At 38.6% G+C, this 19,574-nt stretch overlaps 1 protein-coding gene across 1 annotated transcript in view; it reads left to right on the top strand.

The window, feature by feature from the left end:
* The window catches only part of LOC102777160 (inactive rhomboid protein 2-like), a 32,483-nt gene that overhangs the window by 1,225 nt on the left and 11,684 nt on the right, over nt 1-19,574 (top strand). The window contains exons 2-5 of the mRNA XM_006787497.2: nt 15,251-15,391; nt 17,473-17,624; nt 18,281-18,464; nt 19,237-19,458. Of these exons, the coding sequence (XP_006787560.1) occupies nt 15,269-15,391; nt 17,473-17,624; nt 18,281-18,464; nt 19,237-19,458 (681 nt within the window). The 5' untranslated portion in view covers nt 15,251-15,268. The remainder of the gene's footprint in view (nt 1-15,250; nt 15,392-17,472; nt 17,625-18,280; nt 18,465-19,236; nt 19,459-19,574) is intronic.

Below are 19,574 nucleotides of genomic sequence, written 5' to 3'. Positions count from 1 at the left end.
GGACATGTTTAAAAGAAAAAAAAACACTGTAGTTTTGTGTTTAGGTGGGAAACTGTCAGTAGAGGCCAAAACAGGCTTTATACCTCGCAGTAAGCATGGTTTTTAATGCTGTACAGTTGGACATGTTAATGTGGGTGTCTTTTGGGACGCTCTTCTGGAGCCAGCCGGATGTGCCCATTAAAGGAACCACAGTTTTTAGGACTTCCTGTGTTTTGTTTGTTTCCCTCCTTATGCACTGTAGAGCAGGGTCGTATTACAGGAAGCATGTTCAAAAAACTTTTTAAGAATAGACTTGAGAACCTTTGAGAACTTTCAGAAAGGCTAATCACAGATCAATCATCTTTGAGTATGACAAACATTTTTTTTCCATCAGTGTGACCAAAAACAGCACAACAAATAAATAATCCTTAATCAGTAAGTTATTCTAAAGCTTTGACAGATAAGGTTGTTTTTAAAGAGTGATTGTTACAGTCCAAAAATATTTATAGTGGAGGGAAACTGGCTGACAGCTGCAGTACTGTCCACAGAGTCACATACTTAGAAACATGGAGGCAATTTATTCTGAGCTGATCATAAATCTGCTATGTAATTGCTTTCTCTGTCCTTATACACAACTGAAGTATTGTAAAAGCGATAAGTTAAATATTTTAAAGAACTTTACGAATGAGAAAATGAATCGGAGGGTCAGTCAGCTGATTTGGGTGCAGCAGGAGGGGAGGAGTCAGAGAGAAACTTAGACTATGTTGACAAAAATCTGCCAGTGAGCAGGTTTAGTTCGCAGAGTCTGTTACCTTGGTTACTAACTCAGAGTTTAAGTTAACTCTCTAGAACAGAAAACGTGGGTTTTCCATTAACTTATGGTTAACAAATTCAGAGTTGTTTGTTAAACCTACTTCCTGGAATTAAGTCCTGGGTTATCATAGGACACACAAAGCTCAGTGTGATCTCAAGTGGGCTAAAGCTATAATTTAATAACCTATATGGGGGGAAAACATATCCCTCTAAATTTCTTTGAGAACATTGTAAAGAAGTACAGGAACATCAATGGGGGAAAAAAAGAGGCAGCTTTAAATAATAGATCTCAGGTTTTGACACATTCATTTACTATCAATACATTTTCACTATGATATGTACACAGTGGAGCTATACAGGCACAAAATCTTCACATATAGTGGATTTGTAAATATAGAACAATAGCATTTTATGTCTTTATGTTTCAAATAATATGTCTAGATCCAAAAATACTTTGTTACTTCTTTATAGTAATCCAGGCACCAACACTACACCAGAAATATCAGTTTTACTGAAAAACATGACATAACACAATGCAGAGCCATCCATGGTGCTGAACTGGACCCTCTGGAGGGCTACGTGTTTGACATCGCTCTTGTAGAGAGTTGTCTACTCTGTTTTTGTTACTAAAAAGAGCATTGAAACTTGTCTGATTCACTGGTTGGAGGCAGAAAGCCGTGTAGACGCAAACACATATCAAACACATGTTGATTAATGTCGAGACAAAAAAGTGTTGCAGATATACTTTAGTTATACTCAGTGGAGGTCTTCTTTTTCACCACCTCATACTGCATATTTGTTGAATGATGGTTTGCAAGTAGTTCGAAGCAGCAAGGTTACTTCAGGAGCTAATTTTAAAATTGAAATTTAGTGTAGCGTCATTGTCACCCACCCCTGATATGTGGGAGGGAGGTGGGTGATATGATCAAAGTGATCACTGCAATAAGTATCACATCATCACACAGTTTGACTTTAAAGTCATGTAATGAAATCATTATGTTATATTGCTCACCCCAGCCTCACTGACATCACAGGATGAAACTGAAACCTGTATTATCTCTGCATCTCTGTGTACAAGATAAAATTAAAAGAGAATTATTGCAGTATATGCTCATCACATTAACTTTCTACTAACATCATGCATATGCAATCATGAAGGAAATTCAGAAAAAAGAGGAAATTCACTGGCACATAAACAGGCACAGAAGGCACGGTGTTTCCATGTAATGGCTAGCAAACAGCTGTTTCTGCGTGGTTGGAGTCATGTGATGTTTGCACCAGTTTCGCATTTGTCACCTCTTTACAAAAGAAAACTGTAGCCTAGTTTCATTTAGAAAGTTCATCTTACTTGTTTGACAGCCTCCCACAGAAAAAAGCCAAAAATGTCACATCTCGCCGTTTTTATCAATCAACTACAACACAAAATGATCTAAGCTCAACTTTAACAAGTCAAAGGTCAGCAAATTTGTTTATTTTACCTTCAGAAGTCATGCCATTAATCTGCTTAGCTTTACTTCTCAAAAAGTACAGTTTTGTTGGACGTTATGGGATATGCGTTATCTGCGTGTTCTGCTTTTACTTGTTTGTCAAACTGATTTTAAAAGTTCTTAATTGATGACGTATTGATCCTATGTTGGGTGGCATATACTCCAGTCCTGAAAATAACATGTTTTAACACTTCAGACAAGAATCACTGTCAAACCAACTAACCTTAACCTGCTTCCATAGCGAGTAATCCAAACTACGCAGTGGCATTTTAATAACTGTCCTCGTGTTGTGGATGGTCTAATCTCAAAAGTTTTCTTGGTTCAGTTTTGTCTGTTTGGTTTTAGCCAGAGACACAAAAACTCTGCCAGCTCTGCCAAATCAACTTCTTTGTGACAAGGGAGCAATGAAAAGTAACTTCTTTTTTTAGCGTGACTGAGCAGTGTCGGAAGTTTTAACTTTTAGAAATAGTTCAGTTAGAAAATGAGATATCGTCTTTAGATGGAAACAAGCTGTTGGGTTCTACCTCCGTTGAACCTTAAGGGGTTTCTTTTCACATGAAACTGTGATTGTCAGATACATCTGCTCAGAGGTTTAAGTTTTCATTTTTTGTTACTTCCGCATTTGTCAAACCACAGTCCTCTTTTTCTCTCAACAACAAAGGCTAGAAAAGATACCATTCATTTCCATGCATTCATAGTGGAAGTATGGAAAGCCCTCAGCTTGTCCTTTTGGGTTTTTTTGGGTTTTCCATAATGTTATCTGTTTTCAGCTAAGAACACACCCAGAAAATGGTAAGCCCCTTTAAAAAAACAATAACAACCACCCACTTAAGTTACGGGAGTATCAAGCCACCGGCTCATATGCTGGGTTTTTTTTTTTTTCTCCATGCCAAACCTCATTCCAGAATGCATGACATTTTATCTGAAAATATGGGAACATTCTAGGAATGCTTTGAAATCCAAAGACGCGTAAATCTGCAAAAAAGCTTTTTGTTGATAATATAGAACTCTTCAAAGTGCAGAGGAGTCCATGTCCACTTTGCATATTTATTGCGGCATTGAAAAAGCTAATTTCCTTCCACATTTCATGCCAGTTTTGGAGGGGAGACAAAATGTCCTCACTCATATTCTGTCTCTGGCACTGCAGCAGCAGATTTGCGACTGCTTCATCTGTTTCGCTTTTTTAAAAAAAGGCAAGCTGGGCTAGCTGAGAGGAATTTATCTGGCAAAAGCCTTACGCTAGCAGTTTTCTGAGTGTCGCGTTTCAACATTCACATGTGTCATGTGTTATTTTGTGTAAGATTAGCTATTCATGTTAAGGATTGTAAGGAACTCATGGCGTGGGCCAAAGCTGTTGCTGCAGCATTGCGAAGCTTGCTGGTATGCAAGTTTGGGCATGAAGACTCTTGGAAAAGGTGCAGCGTTTTAGATGGGTTAGGTCACAGTCAAGGTGCTTCTCAAACGTGCTTATCATCTTCTAATGGATCTGAAATGGAACGATTGATCTGTTTTAGCCACCAAAGTGCTATCATCGTCAGCCAAAGAAATATAATGGTATTAGTAAAGATTTAAGGTTTTGTTTAGAGCCAGTCATCATCAAGAGGTATTGTGGTTGGAAGCGAAGAATGAGGGGGCAGTTTTGATTGTTGCTCTCACTCTTTGGAGACGTACAGACACCACTGAAACTCGCACACTCTCCTACGCCTTCAGTAGCACTCAACTGTTGTGCCTGCTGGCATAATTACTGTCGGCTCAGTCATGATGAGTTTTAACCCTACACACCTAGCAACAGTAACAATCAGACCTCTTCTATAAAAAAAGCCAAGAGAATCTCACTTCAAAGGAGTCCTCTGCTTTAACATTACATTAACAGTTTTTGTTAAAGCAGAGTACTCCTTTTCATTTTGACAGGTGCATTTATTAGACATTCAGAAGCACTGGGTGTGCACCATCCACTATGCTGAGCCACTTTAATGCCATCTGAGTCTTTCGGTGCTTCTCCTTTTTTGGTTACATTTAGTAAGCTTATTTTATTTGTCTTCATTCCATTGAGTGATTTACTGAGGTCCCTTTTATTTTGTTCTACTTAATTTTTTTTCCCACATTATTTATTTTTATTTTATTTTTTAAGGGTTTTGCACAGACTGCACTTTTCCCTGCCTTGCTTTTTGTGGTCTCTGGACTGGATTCTGGCTTTAACAGTGGAGTTTGGGAGGTCACTCTCTTGCTACATTTATACCTTCTCCCATCCACAGACATATACGTGCTGCGGGACATAAACAAAACTCGATAATGATGAGGACAGATTGCAGCATGCACTGCAAGATTATGACTTCATTCTTTGCTAAGGATGCTGTAATCTACTATATTCCTTCTAGCATGTAGTTGTTTGTTTCTATATTAATATTCACGCTGTCACATATTATAAAACCTTTAAGGCAGCGGTCTCCAACCCCCGGGCCTCGGACCGGTACCGGTCCCTGAGTTGTTTGGTACCGGGCTGCGAGAGTTGAGGCTCAGGTGTGAAATGTATAGTTTTCAGGGTTTTTATCGGTTTTCAGCGTTATTTTGTTATCGTTTTTATCGTTAACTTGGTTTTCCTGAGTCTTTTCACGTGTGTTATGAATAAATCTTCTTTTTTCGGTACCGGTACTAGTTTTATTTTGTTGTATTTATCCGCGACACCTTAAAGGCCGGTCCGTGAAAATATTGTCGGGCATAAACCGGTCCGTGGCGCAAAAAAGGTTGGAGACCGCTGCTTTAAGGTATGCTGCTGGCTGCTTGCCAGGTTGTTGTGAGTCTTTTTCACAGTCCTTTCGTTATCGTGTCTAATCATTCGTTTACAGCACGGTGTTTCTTTGACAGCTCTGTTTGACCAGACACAAAGGCTCCATTGACAAGCCTAGATAGGATGGAAATATATTTTCATAAGCAGCATGTTCTTTTTTTTAATGAGTCCTTTACTTTGGATTCTTGATTGTTTGGAAGAATATTTAAAAACAGTCTATATAGACTATAACAAGTCTATATAAATATGTGGCTGTGAATTTAGGAATCCAATCCCAAATAGCGTGTTGTTTAGAGTCATGTTTGCATACATCTGCCCAGCAGTATAGATGTGCTGATTGTGTAACTGAGTGGAGTAAAGAATGTGACTGTTGCTGTTGATGTTCAGCACCTTTAACAGACAAAACTTTGTCCCATTTCTCCTTCCAGTTGCCTCAGCTTTCAGAAGTTAAAGGGCTGAAGTAATAACACCCCCTGTATTTGCCATAAAACGTTGAATGGAAACCATTAAATGTGAGAATTATATACCACTCTACCATTTCTTGACGGTCAGATTATTGTCTGGTTTAGACACCAGGCCTAAGGTGACACTTGGACAGCACATGAATGTTTTTCTAACTATCTAGCCACATATTCTAGTTAACTGATTTCATACACACTGTTCTGTCTGAGCCATCACATATGGCTCAGGTGGTCAAGCGGTCATATACCAATCAGTGGATTGATCCTTGGCTCCTCCTGTCCATGTGTTGAATTATCATTAGGCAAGATGCTGAACCCCAGGTTAAACCCAAAAGAGGTTTTGGCCATTCCCCAAAGGACATTCACCAGATGTCTAAACTTTAAAATTGAGGTTTAATTTGCTAAAACCTAAAATAAATAAATAAAAAAGGCTAGAAATGACAGAAAAATGTTTATACTTCTGTTAAGTAAGGCAACAGAGACCCTGTGCCTTAACTTTATTCAGCTCAGTCATGACAACCTCCAGTTGCTGGTTTTTACCAATGAAAAACATGAAATTGTGCTCAAACAAACCAGCCTGATGCCTAATTGCAGCTACCACCAGGCAAACAGTTGTTTTTTTGTGCTGTCAATGTGTATGTAGAAATGGTGGATGATGTCTGATTGCACTATATCAGCTATTGTAATAACATAAGATTCAGATGTAGTGTGCGTCGTTTTCTACCGGTATGTAATTGTCTTTTTTACCCTGTTTTCATTTAGAGCTACAGCCAGCATAAATGCACAATGTTAATGTTACAGTCCAGGCTTGCAGTGTTGGTGTAGACAAGTCCCACATACAAATTGGCACTTGGCAGAGTTGTCCACGCTCTCAATGATGATGTGAGACGTAGTCTGTGTGAGAGTGTGAACTTTTTTCTTTTTTTTCTTCTTTGAGTTCAACCCTCAAAGCTGTTCTCAGCTTAATAATGAAATAAATTACAGTTTGCGTTATTATTCATTCCTCACTTCTCATTGTACTGATGTCTCATAATATGATTCACACTTGTTCTAAGCCTTTTAGTTCTTGCATGTGTGAAATTATGGATTTTAGATTTGTGTCCATGCATATTTATTCTCTTCTGATGTGTGTGGCATGTTGCAGAGGTTAAGAACTATTCATTAGAAAAATGTAAGAGCTCACATTTCAGTGAACAGTTTTGCACCAGTGCACTCCTGTTTATTTGCAAGTATTCTGAAGACAAATGTGTTTAAATAGAACAGTAGAACTGCTTTTTGCATGCGTGCCTGTCAAGCTTTACGTGCATGTGTAAGGCTTAATGTTAAAGAAGAAGTTATGAGGCAGTAATGTGGGTTAGTTCCTCATTTAGCCTCCCAGTCAGTGCTGGGAACAGCAGCTGTTTCTTCTGCATGCTAATTTGACAATATAAGTGCAAATCATAAAATGACTCAATGTAAAGCATATAAGGCAGTTTTGGGGGAGGGTTTGTAATTTAAAAAGTGTCTTTATATAATAGAAGTAACAGAGAAGTACATTCACAAGTCTTTATAACAAAAAGTAAAGCGTAATTGTGCATCTTGGGTTTTTTTTTAAAGAGTTAAAAGTTAGCTAAAAGTTAAATACTTTTCTGAGAATAATCACTCCTCCACTATCGTGCTTAGAGTTTTTCCTGCCTTAAATTGGAACTTGGCCTGTCAGCACCATTAGTCCACATATAGTGAAGGCAGAGATGGGGAAAAAGACTAGTAGTATAGTTAGTACTTCGAGCCTTCTTTAGTTCAGGCTACATTCATACGGTGCTTTATTCCTTATTCTGGGGGCAACCAAGAACACTTGGAGGAATTGGCGATTGAAAGCTGTCTTCTGATTATTGCCATGCTCTTATGCTTGGTTACCTTACTTAACAAAAGTCAGCTACTGCGGCTGAGTAATCAGTCCTGTTATATTCAAGTAAAGTCAGGTTTAATTGCTGGTGCATTGTCTGTATTGAATTGTCTCTACACACAAGTCCACATGGTTGCAAAAAAAAGAAAATAAAAAATCAGACACATAGAGGTCAGGATGAAGCTTTACGATCTTTGTTCTGTTCTGTTTGTTTCTTGGACCCAAATGGACTTGAGCAGACCTGTGGACATGGAGACTATGACACGCCTTTTAAAACCATTTTGCACACCTGGTAGATATCACTGAACTGTATGATCAGAGACATTTGGAGGATTTATTGGCCAATAACTCACAAGGCTGAGTCTTTGAGTGGAATACAATTCAGTCAAATGATATATGCCTTGCACAGTCGATCTGAGCAGTGATGACACATATTCATTACAGTCTGCCTATTGTGCAGATAACATTATCAAGCTGTCTGCAGTCAGGAGCCAGCAGTCAACTCAGATTTCACATTTGTCTTTAGCTCACAGCTCCACTGCTTGATTGGATGTAGTGGCATGGCACTCTGGTAACTCCTGCTGCTGTCAGTACTCACTATGTGCATCCATGAAGCAAATGTAAGGCTTGTGCAACTACTACAAGTTCCTCTGGTTAGAATGCTTAAAATGGAAATGTAGAAAAAAAAAATTCTGGGCTTGGTACTTGCAACATTGAAGTCAACCCAGTTCAGCAAGCTTCTGCTTTTTCTTCTTTTTCTCCACACAGTAAACACCAAGAACATTGTTTCTACTGCTGTGGAGGCACACAGAATCGATTTTGTTTTTCCAACCATTCCCCTGCTTCAGATGTGCCAAAAATACACACTGAGTTGCTGCCAAAAACGCGTAGTAGATATTTTGTTTTTGTGGTTTTATATTTTATATTATACATAGACTAATGTTTCCCTTTTGTTGTCCTCTTGTTGGCCAAGTGCAGTTAACTAAACATAATTTTTTATATAAGTACACAATCTTCATAGAGAGCAAAAGCAATGCTGCGCTTTCCATCTTGCAATAATTTGGGTTTTTATTAGCTTGTTAAAACTTGTTTCTATATGTTCACAGTCATCAGGGGATGTAAGTGCATGCATACACATGCATCTTTCAGGGAGACTTGAGCAGACTTGAAATAGTGTAATTGGAAGGACTATTATGCACAGCTGTCCTGTTGCACATCCAAAACCAAGTATAATTCCATTCAAAGTCAGCAGACTAGCTGATGAGCTCCCAAATTACAGCAATAGACTCACAGGAGCAGATGAAGTTGAACTAACTCCTACTTACAGCACATTGAGAATGCTAACAGGTTTGCAAGCATGGGTTTCGGGTTTGAGTTTTGGGTCACCTCAAACCTCAAAATCAGGAAGAAGTACCTGAAAATCTCCTGAGGCTGACTTTAGTGTGGTGGGAACCACAGCCTTTGTGATGCATAGTAATTTGAGACGCTGGATCCAGCGTGGGCAATGCCTTAACTAGAAGGTCAGCAGTTTGCTCTCTTTCTCCCTCTCTTATCTGTACCAGTAGTGCAGTCTAGGTTTTTGGGTCTTCTCCATAGTCCAATCATCCTGTCAACCCCCCTGTGCGATTTCCAGTAAATGATACTACAGAATTGCTGCCAGGTCAGAGAATGGGACTGAGGTGGATGCTGCATGGCCCAAATACAGAAAACACAACACTGGTGAGAGAGCACACAGTGGGAGTTTATTTCTCACTTCCAGAGAGAGAACGTAGACTCCAGTGTGAGAGCGTTGTGTAATAGTAACAATACGTGGACAGATATTGCCTGAGCAGCTAAAATGGCATTCATTAATAATATTTATCCTGACTCTTAACTTCTGTCTTTTGTCCTGCAGTTATTTTTCAGTCCCCTTCTATATTAAAAAAAAATGCTCACCTTCCATCCCACCTTCACCTTCACCAGTTATATTAAGGTCTAATTTGTAATCAGAATAACAGACAGATACTGGATCTTTCGGTTTTCTTATGATGGTCATGATAATAGATGACTCATGCATTTCATTTTCAGTGCAGGGGTGATGACATGAACTTGTGTGTGTGGCCAGACAGTTCTGTGTTGCTGAGTCTTTGCATGCATATGTGCCATGGATGTCAACATGAAACCATAGTGAGGTTAATTCAAATGAATAGAAATCTAGTACTGATAGAGTTGCAACATAAATTGGTAGATGATGAATTATATTTTTTTATTTATTTAAGTAATAACCAGTATGAAGTATTAGTGTTAGACTAGTCTAAGAGTGAAGTGGCTTAAAGTCCCATTGGACGCTTAGGAAACCAATCCTTGGTTTCTGTTGAGTTTTTTTTTATTTTGTTTGTTTGTTCTGATCATTGGTGGGGAACTCTGGTTAAATATCAATTTGACTTGCCAGCTATTGCTGATTGGTGACCATTGTTGATCACTGAGATAAGTGGAATCACTAAGTTGCTGTGCAGAGCGAGTGTGGCATTTGATGAAACTCATCATCTTTCCTCATGTGGACCATGAATGAGATCAGTGGTTGTTGATCAATGGTCATGACAATTTGCATATTAATGATCAAGAAACTGACCTCACAGCCCATTGTTTACTCAGTGGGCTACGTTCAGTCATTGTGCAAATGTACTGTTTATAAGGTTGGGGAAACCTGCAGTCAGCTGAGAATGAAGAAGTCACTTGGATGACTGACAAAATGTTTGTCCCACTGAAAACGTTTAACAGGTAGAGAGAGTGTGCCTTGTGTGCGTCTGCAGCCCATACATGTTGCTAAAACTAGACAGTGTAGCAAGAATACGCGGAGGACAGGCCTTCCACTGGGGGAAGAAACTGAACCATGATGACACCCCCTCAGAAGACCATGTGACATCACTCACATGCACATTTATCCCTGCTGGTCAAGTAGGGAGCAGTTAGGTGAGGCATTGAATTATTAGACCCTAGTGAGGCTAAGACGTGTCATTACTTTACATATCATGTGACAAACTGCTGATTATGTCATTGTGGTCATTGTCCTTTCCTCAGCGAATCTACCCCCCCCCCCCCAGTTGTCTTTCTTGTGGTTTATTCTTGTTGTTCTGTGGAAGCAGAGTTTTATCTTACATCTTACTTGTTTCTTATTCAGTTTCAACCTGAACAGCTGGCTTTTAATTTGTATCACTGTTTCAGTTTTTATAGAAACATGTCTGCAAAATGAAAGAAGGAATGCACATGGATTTGAAAGGGAGGCTTCTCGGTGCTTTAGAAAATATGATGTCATTGCTTCTGGCTGAGGTAAAGGCTTTCACATAGCTAGAGAAGATCATAGGGTTTGATAACGTGACTAAATTAGTTTCATATATGATCTTTTTTTTCTCACATGGTCACATTCATATGACTTTGTTAGCGTTCCTGATGCTCTCTGACAGGCAGTGACCACAATAACCATGGTGTTAACCAATCTGTTTCTAGCAATACACCAGTTAAAATAAATTATAATAAATCATCAAAAATGGCATATTGGTTGATGTCTCCATAGATAGATCTTCACATTTGACTGTTACTTTCATGCTCATTAACCTTCCTGTTCTATGGGAATAAAGGCAGAATAGAACCAACCAACAACCAAAGCAGCCAGTTGGGTCAAGTCCCCTCGAGTTGTGCTCATTGACAAAGACTCATTCAGACTGATGGCAACATGCTGGCAATCTGGTTGCATTTGCATGAAGTTACAGAAGAACAAACAAGAATGCCTTTTGACATTTTGTTGAACAGGACCCAGACTTGTTTTCTTTGTTTTCCAAATTTCTTTAAAAAAAAAAAATGACCAACTTGAAAAGTTGGATGCCAGGATCCTTTTCTTGCTGTTGATTTCAGCTGTCATACCGACATTTCTTAACGATTGACACGGCTGTGTTATGTTCTGTTATCATAACAGAAGCTAAAATACATTTTTGTTAAATTAGCTTAAAATGATGCATAATTGTAAAATAATGTATGTAGAGTTGCAACAAAGTGGTAGATAATGCATTATACTTGTATTAGAGGTGGCTGACGTGGCTTAAAGTCCCACTGAAGTGGCTTAAAGGACGCTTAGGAAACAAATCCTTGGTTTCTGTTTCGTTTTTTCATTTTGTTTTTTTTGTGTATTTGTTTGTTTATATATCACAGAGAGACATAATTATAATTGAAGTTCAAGTAAATTTGCTCTCTCTGTGTGAAAGGTCCAGGGTTCAAAAAATGTTGTCAAGTGAGCTTTCAAAATGAGTGTGAAGGGTGAGTGATAGTTTCAGATTTAAAAAAAATACAAATAGAGTAAAAATTAACACAAAAATTAATTGGATAACAGTTATTATTACCTTGGCAGCAAGTAAAGTGTATGTTTGGGGGGGGGGGACATTGCAAAAATTAATACAATTCTTGTGTTTCTATTCTTTATATGTCGCTGTTATCCTTCTACAATCTGTACCCATATGTTTTCTAGTATGGACCCTAACAACTGCCTGCATACATTGATAGACTTGGTTAGACCCGAGCACTCCATCCATTAGCTAAATTCCTAGCTATTTCATTATCTGAGTGATTTCCAGCCCCTGCCCACTACTCTACTGAACCAGAGGCTGGATTGCCAGTAACCTCCTCTCTGTCTCTGGAGGGCTGAACCAGGCATTCTGTCTAAGCTTCAAATATTTACCACACCTAATTGAGATCCGTGTTGAAATTTACACTCGTAATAACATAAAGGTATTTTAGAAATGGTGTTTTTTGTTTGTATGTGGACAGAGTAAGTGTTGCCTACACTATGGTTAGCCCTGCGCAGCCATTCCTCAGCTCTGTAGTGGAAACTAGGCCGAGCTGGTGTCAGGTTTCCGTGTTGCAGCCGTTCCTGTCCCAGACACTCAGGGACTCGCATTGATTTTATAAACCACAACTCCAGGACAGCATTCAGGGCTCTGAACACCATAATGACATAATGGATGTTTTGGCCAAGCCAAGCAAAATGACATTATGTTCAGTGTGGTGTTTTATGTCTGCAATGCCTTGAATTTCTCTGGAAATGCACTGTGTAATGCTATGTGAAACACTCTGAGCTCCAGGAATAGACTGGCTGCTTGCTACACCATTAACGGAGATTTGTAAAGACAGGGAGACAAAGATAAGTAAGTTTGACGGTATAATTCAGTCCCCGTGTAAACAATAATGAGTCCTATTTCACCAGCTCCGTTCCATCAACTTGGCTAACGAAGTTGAGGATATGTCATTTGTGTCATCCGCGCAATGCATTTCAATAAATACGATTTGTTGTTAGTAAACACTGACAGTGAGACAAAGTGATATTAAAAGGAGGCGTCCTGTTGGTCCTTTGAGTATTTTTCTACAGTGTGGTTTGGAGCTTTATTGATATAAGCACATAATCTCCACAGCTTACATCAACAGAAACTGTAAGTAGTCTAAATGGTTGAAGCAGCAGCTCAAAGTGACTTACACGTTTGTTTGTTTGTTTTTGTCTGAACTAAAGTCAGAAATCAGAAATGATTCACTTTGAGACTGGCAGAAACAGCACCGCATGATTGAAAACTTTATATTGCTATTGCTTGGTCTTAATTCACATTACTTAAGTTGTAAAAAAGCGTTAATTGTAGTTTGTTTTGTTTGTTTTTACATATAACTAAGATTGACATTTTAGAACTTGAAAATTAATTAAAGTGCATTGATTTCAAAATATCAAGTTTCTAATTATTTAGCTGTGTGTGCTGCTCTTACAAGACTGTGACAAAATTGCAGTTGCATTATAAAAATATATATACAGGTATTTGTTTTATTCTTTAATGCATGCATTACTGGGAGAAGCTTAAGCTGTTAGATCACCATTATTACATTCAATCAATAAAATAAGCTGAGAAAACAATAGTGATTACTCACCACCTCGAATGTATCATGATTAACGGGGACTATTGATCACCGTTATGTGACGTCTTTGTTTATCAGATGCTTTTTCATTAGAAGTCAAAGATCTTTAATTCTTTTAGAGTCTCCTTATTGAGCAGAGTCACAGTATTACTGATTTTCTTGTGTGGTGGAGCTATCCCTGTAACTCTCTATGGACACTGTTTAAAAATCAATGAGCAGGGCTGCCTGTGGTCTCATAATTACATCATTTTTGCATCACTCAGTTAAAGTATTTAGGTATTTAATTGTCCAAATTTTTCACTAGTGCTGTATTTCCATTTCTTTTTTTGCATTCAGGTTTTTTTGATAAATAACTCATTCATGATGTTGTATATTTCCAGAAAAGATATAGTATCACATGTATCACCTTCTTACAAAGCGATTTTACTAATAAAATGAATATTTATAACTATAAACTTGACCAAATATATTGCTTTATTTGATGTTTTGGCTAAATACATGTAATTGAAACACTCAGGAGATGTATCATTCTGTCCTGTTTTCCTCATCCTTTAAAATTACATGAGCATAAGTCAGTGACCTGAACACTTTGATGTAAGAGAAGGTTTCTCTTCTTAATACAGCACAATTTCTGTGCAAAGCCTTAAAGAATCACTTAAGAAATTGCCTTGAATCAAAAAGCAAGGAAAGCAAAAGCAACGAAAGTTGGCATTGTTTTTTTTTTTTTTCCTTTTAGTAGCAGATGGAACTGGAAGAGAGCCAGTTGCTGTTAGAGGCTGATTGTTTGGATAGACTGTAATGGTTTCCTTTTTTCGGTTATTGTTGGCTGTAGGAAGGAAGGCATTAGGTCCACTGCCACAGCAGAGACCTGATATAAATGCAAACAAGAGCATTTCATTTTCTAAAGATGACGTTTTTATTCTCTTTCTTTATGTGTCATTCTTCTTTCTTTTTCTTCTTCACCTTACCTGAATGTATATTTTTTTATATATATATTTGCTCATAAATCCAGTTTAAATAAAGACTCTGCTAAAGCATTCAATATTCTTTTGATATATTTCACTACAACATTTTGTAAGTAAGCGTTAATCACTATATTTATGAACATCTTTCAAGTAACAGTAATACTGAAGCCTACAGTACTGTGCCACACCTAATTATTTTATATTTTACTTCCAAGGAGCCTGACTTTCTAATTATTTTATATTTTACTTCCAAGGAGCCTGACTTTCTAATTATTTTATATTTTACTTCCAAGGAGCCTGACTTTCTAATTATTTTATTTTATTTTATTTTTATTTTTGAAGTGTTCCCCAGACTTTCTTGAAGTCTTTCAGAGATTTTCTGTGGACATTGGCTGCTTTTACATTCATTGTCAGTCCTGTCTTGTACTATTTTTGGAGCAATCTGTTTTTTTTTTTTTTGGTTTTTTTTGTTTTTTTTTTTGTTTTTTTAAATGCGCTACTTAACACTGACCTATGAATAATTCAAACATAAAAAATGAATATGCTGAGGAGGTAAGGAGAGAGGCTAACCATTAATGTCTGCAGCTATCTGTAAAACATGGTGGATACTCTGGCATAGTTTGGCTACATTTCAGCTGTTGTCAAATTTGATGGAATTATGAACACCTTCATTTTTCAACATGACAATGATCCCAAACACCCTGCCAATGCAGTAAAAGCACACCTGGACAGACAAAAACAGTGGAACAGTATCAGTCATGGATTAGCCTGTCCCAGAGTCCAGACCTCAACGTTTTTGTCTTACACTGTATTTCCATTTATGTTTTAACCTGCCAGTAAATCGCTGCACCTACTGGAGGTTTGATGTATGGAGACTCACCGTAGACATGCATATATGCAGCTTATCAAATAATAATACAAACTTTGTTTTGTCATGATTTTCTCAGCTCCAGCACTCTGACAGGATGGCATCAAACGAAGGGGAGGAGCCTCCTCCGTACCAGGGCCGAACAGATAGTCGTTTAAAGAGCAAGAAGCCACCCAGCCTTGTAATAGCCATCCCTCCACCAGAAGCAGTGATGTCCCAGGTAGGCTGGTTGTTTTTTTGTTTTTTTACCTGACCCTGTCCTTCACTGCTTGGTATCATGCAACAGTTATTTAAATGTGTTGTCACATAACACGTAGGGTTAACATGGACCCTGAAAATATAGACGGACTCATGAGCAGGTCTGTGCTTCTGTTGTCTCAGAAGTTTGCTGCTCTCTGTGGATTTAACATGATGAATGAATTCTACAAGATATTAGTACATGCTAAATGAACTATCATGGATGCCTTCCGGTGGCTAGCCACTAAAAAACCGAAGTAAAAGTGTAATTTGCTAAGTGATACTGAAGAGCGTTACTGGCTGAAATCCAAATTGATGACTACTACATCTGAGCTGACGTTGATCACGGACACTACAGTCTGTCCTGCACTAGGTTAACATGGTCTACAATACTGCAAACTACCCACAAAGTGTGGTGATTTTCTTATTAGCACAGACTGGCAAACATAATACTGATATACTCTTTATGTTGTCAAAGGGTTTAAAATGGGTTTTTTTCTCTCAATTATACAATTTTAAAATAACTTGTTTTTTCTCCCCAGAAAAATGTGTGAAAAAATGTATAAATGTCTTCTCTACTCTACCATTATTTAGCTTATTTTTTTTCTTGTACTACTACTACTACTACTAGTGGCCTGTCAAGCTCCATACTCTCTCACATCACATGTAATGTAGCGAAATCTAAAAAGTGACCTGTAAAATAACTCATTGTAAATCACTCACTCCTGCGTATAGCACAAAGTTCTTCATTTAAACGAAGATAAAGATTAGCCCAATGAACACAGAATTAAAACAGAGCCAAAAAAAGCCTGAGTGTTGTGATCGTTACTGAACAAATTTCTTCAAAGAAAGGCTTTTTATTCATTTTGTGTTAGTAAAGAGCACATTCCTCTCAATCTGCTTCATAAACATGGTCCAAAAAACATGACTGGATATTTTGTGGGTAGCTCACATGGAGGTTCAGATCAATTTTCGGTTTCACTCACTGTGCGATTATGAAAATTAATGGATGGATTAATGGGCTGATGGACTACTTCATAAATGGTTTGTAATAATCATTTGACTCAGGATGCACAGTAGAAGAAAATAAACGATGATGGGCAGTACTTTACTTTTAAGAGTTTACAACACATTAAAGCAGCACAGTGTTCCTCGATGCCTCTGTAATTGCCACTTGCTCTCGCAAGCAGGCTGTTGGCACAACTATCTGGCAGTTTGTGTAGCCCATATATTTGTAACGGCGGGCCTCATGCTAACAACAGAAACAAAGGCATTTCAGCTACACAAATTAGTTGGTGCTCAGAGTTCAACTGAGCATGTCACATTTAAACTGTTCTAAAGGGCAAGCAGTGTAATAAACATGTAAATTTGTGCTGTGGCTTTGCACTGCAGGTATTTATGCTCCTAGCTTTTCCATTACAAAGACAATTTTAGATCATCCTAAATTTGGTACTGATTTGCTGCATCATGTGCCATAGTTAATACTTAATCAGGATGTGTGAGGCAGTGTTATTATTCTGAACTAAAACTGAAAACAAAAACTACATATGAAAAGCATTTTAGTTAAGTAGAGTAATAACAACTAGATCTTAAGAAAAAATGATTACAGAGGAAGTCTTATACGTTTTTGTCATTGGAGTCAATGTTACCATTGGAGCCTGCTCAACAAGGCTTTGTTTCAGAGAGTGTGTGTTTTTTGTTTGTTTGGTTTTTTGTTTTTTGTTTTTTTGGGGGGGGGGGGGGGGGGGGTTATTGGAGCTAAAAACGGGGAGTTTAATGCCTTTTTAAATTGTTGATGTTAAAAATTGTCACGTGGGGCACAAACATTTTTGGAGCATTGAACTGAATAACATTTAAGAGCCACTGGTGTAAAAGAGGGCATTTGTCCTCACTCCTCTGGAAGGAGATTGAGCATGGCCTAATTATGAAGGTACTTGCAACCTGATCGTTTGACAGGCTTTCCCCCTGCACAGGCAATAGTATTTAGTTTTTATAGCTTATATATTTTATAGCAGCAAAGATTTCTGATGACACCATTTTCTTCCCTTCCTTCCTTCTGGTTAGCCACCACGACAATCCCTGAAAAAAACCCCAAGTGCTCAAGCGACCGGTTCTGTGTCAGAGAGCGTCGATGGACATGGAGATGGAGAATTTTCAGCAAGAGAAAGACGGGAGAAGTTTAGTAGACAAACATCGCTCTCACAAAGCATCCGAAAGTAAGCTCTGCTGCTGCTTCTGCTGTTGTTTTTGTCTCCGAGTCAAGTGTGACACTTTAAAGACCTACAGTGGATCCATAAGTAGCTTTGGGAGACAGAAAAAAAATCAAATGTATGTAAGCATTCTCCCCTAAAGTGTATTTCAAAGAAGTCTGGGTGTTGTTCCCTGCAGTTCATTCACCTAAAACTTTCAAGCACACACAATTCATTCATCCAAAAATCTCCTCTTCATAATCTTAATCCTAATTGCAGTCATTTAATTACTCCCATTTATCAACTACATGTCCTAAGAGTCCAGTCATTGAGCGTGCAGCAAGCGTCAAGACATTTAATGTTTGGTAATAAAGTGCACTAATGTCTTTAAGAGTGCACAATACGTGACTTTTGACTTCCCTTATATGAAAGTTACCCAAGCTACATCAGCTTGAACAAAGCTGCATTGTGTAATTTGGTGTCTGTAAATAAATAAATGTAGCTGTTTATTTTTTTCTTTTGTGGTAGTATCTACTCTCTCCATATAAGGTGAAAAACAAGACTTGGATGTTTCGTTTCATTTCTTGTTTATGTAGCTTTTAAGAATAGGTATATGGTATATGCATTTCAGGTCATTTTTGTGAATATCTTATTTTAGCTGAACAATCTTTCTGTCCCTCCAGGAGTACAGCCCAGTGGTTCGGTGTGGGCGAAGACTGTGAGACTAATCAGCAGGTCTGGCACCGGAAGAGCCTGCGCCACTGCAGCCAGCGCTATGGCAAGCTGAAGCCCCAGTACAGAGAGCCCGAGACGGCCACCAGCATCGACCAGAGCCTGGATTCACCAGCTGCCCACAGGATGCCCAGGGTATAATACCGTCATACAAAGACAGCGTCACTTAGTGTGTTAACCTACTGTTAGGATGCTACAGTTTTATTTAAATGTCTGCCTTATCGGTAATTTTAACTTGAGTGGAGAACATCATCCAGGAAACATGATGCACTTTCTGTTTAATATTCTGCTACTTTTGTAAGAAAAGAAAAACTTTTTGTACTGAAGGAAACTAAACAGAATGACACACAGCAGGCTTCGTGTGTAGCTACTAAGACTTTCCATTTCTAAACTGCCAAGAAGCTCAACTTTTTTTCTTTGTTCTCCACCTGCATTTTTTCACTTGATGAAGTGGAGAGATTTCTCAAGAAGACACTGTATTAAAGTGCTGCATAGTTACAGACGTGGACCATCTGTGCTGCAGACGAATCATGTCTCTCTTTCAGTCTGTGCCAGACAGTTCTGCTCCACATTACTATTTTGTTCATCTTTTTGTTCTGTCATCTATACACTGCCTCACGCATCCTGTTCTCTGTCATCTATACACACACCTACCATCATTCCCTCTTTGCTACATATATGTACGTTTACACAAACACATAAAGCAGTTCTCTCTCTCCCAGTGTCAGTACTGTGAAGTTTGTAAGTTATAAATATGATCCTGTCATGCTCACCCACAGAGTGCTTCTTCTTCTTCAACGTCTGCACAGTAGGAATATGTAAAGATGCTTACCAGTTCAAGTTCACGTGACTGTCACAGTGAAGTATTTTTTTTTATCAGGCTGACCCTAATCTCTCTTTCTGCTAGATTGTGGACCCCTTGGCACGAGGGCGAGCCTTCCGCTGCCAGGATGAGTTGGACAGCCGCTCTCCAAGAACACCTCAAACAGCTCAAGGGGGTCCGGTCACACCAGGCGTCGCTTCACTCATGTCCTTCACCAGCCAGCGCTCCGGGTACAGTCGCTTCCCCAAACGAAAGCGAGAGTCCGTCGCCCGCATGAGCATCAGAGCTGCGTCCAACCTGCTGAGGGTGGGTGGAAATGAAAAGCAGAGTGGCAAGAGCACTGGTTCGAATCCCGGCCTTTAATGTTTCCTCTGTGTTTGCATGCTTTTTAGCCATTCCCTTTCAATAAAATGACAGTGAAT

Source organism: Neolamprologus brichardi, chromosome 6 (assembly GCF_056152115.1).
Source record: "Neolamprologus brichardi isolate AB-2024 chromosome 6, ASM5615211v1, whole genome shotgun sequence".
In the NCBI taxonomy this organism is placed as follows: Eukaryota; Metazoa; Chordata; class Actinopteri; order Cichliformes; family Cichlidae; genus Neolamprologus; species Neolamprologus brichardi.
Note: the sequence above shows the minus strand (reverse complement) of the source record. Positions and strands in the feature narration are given on the sequence as shown.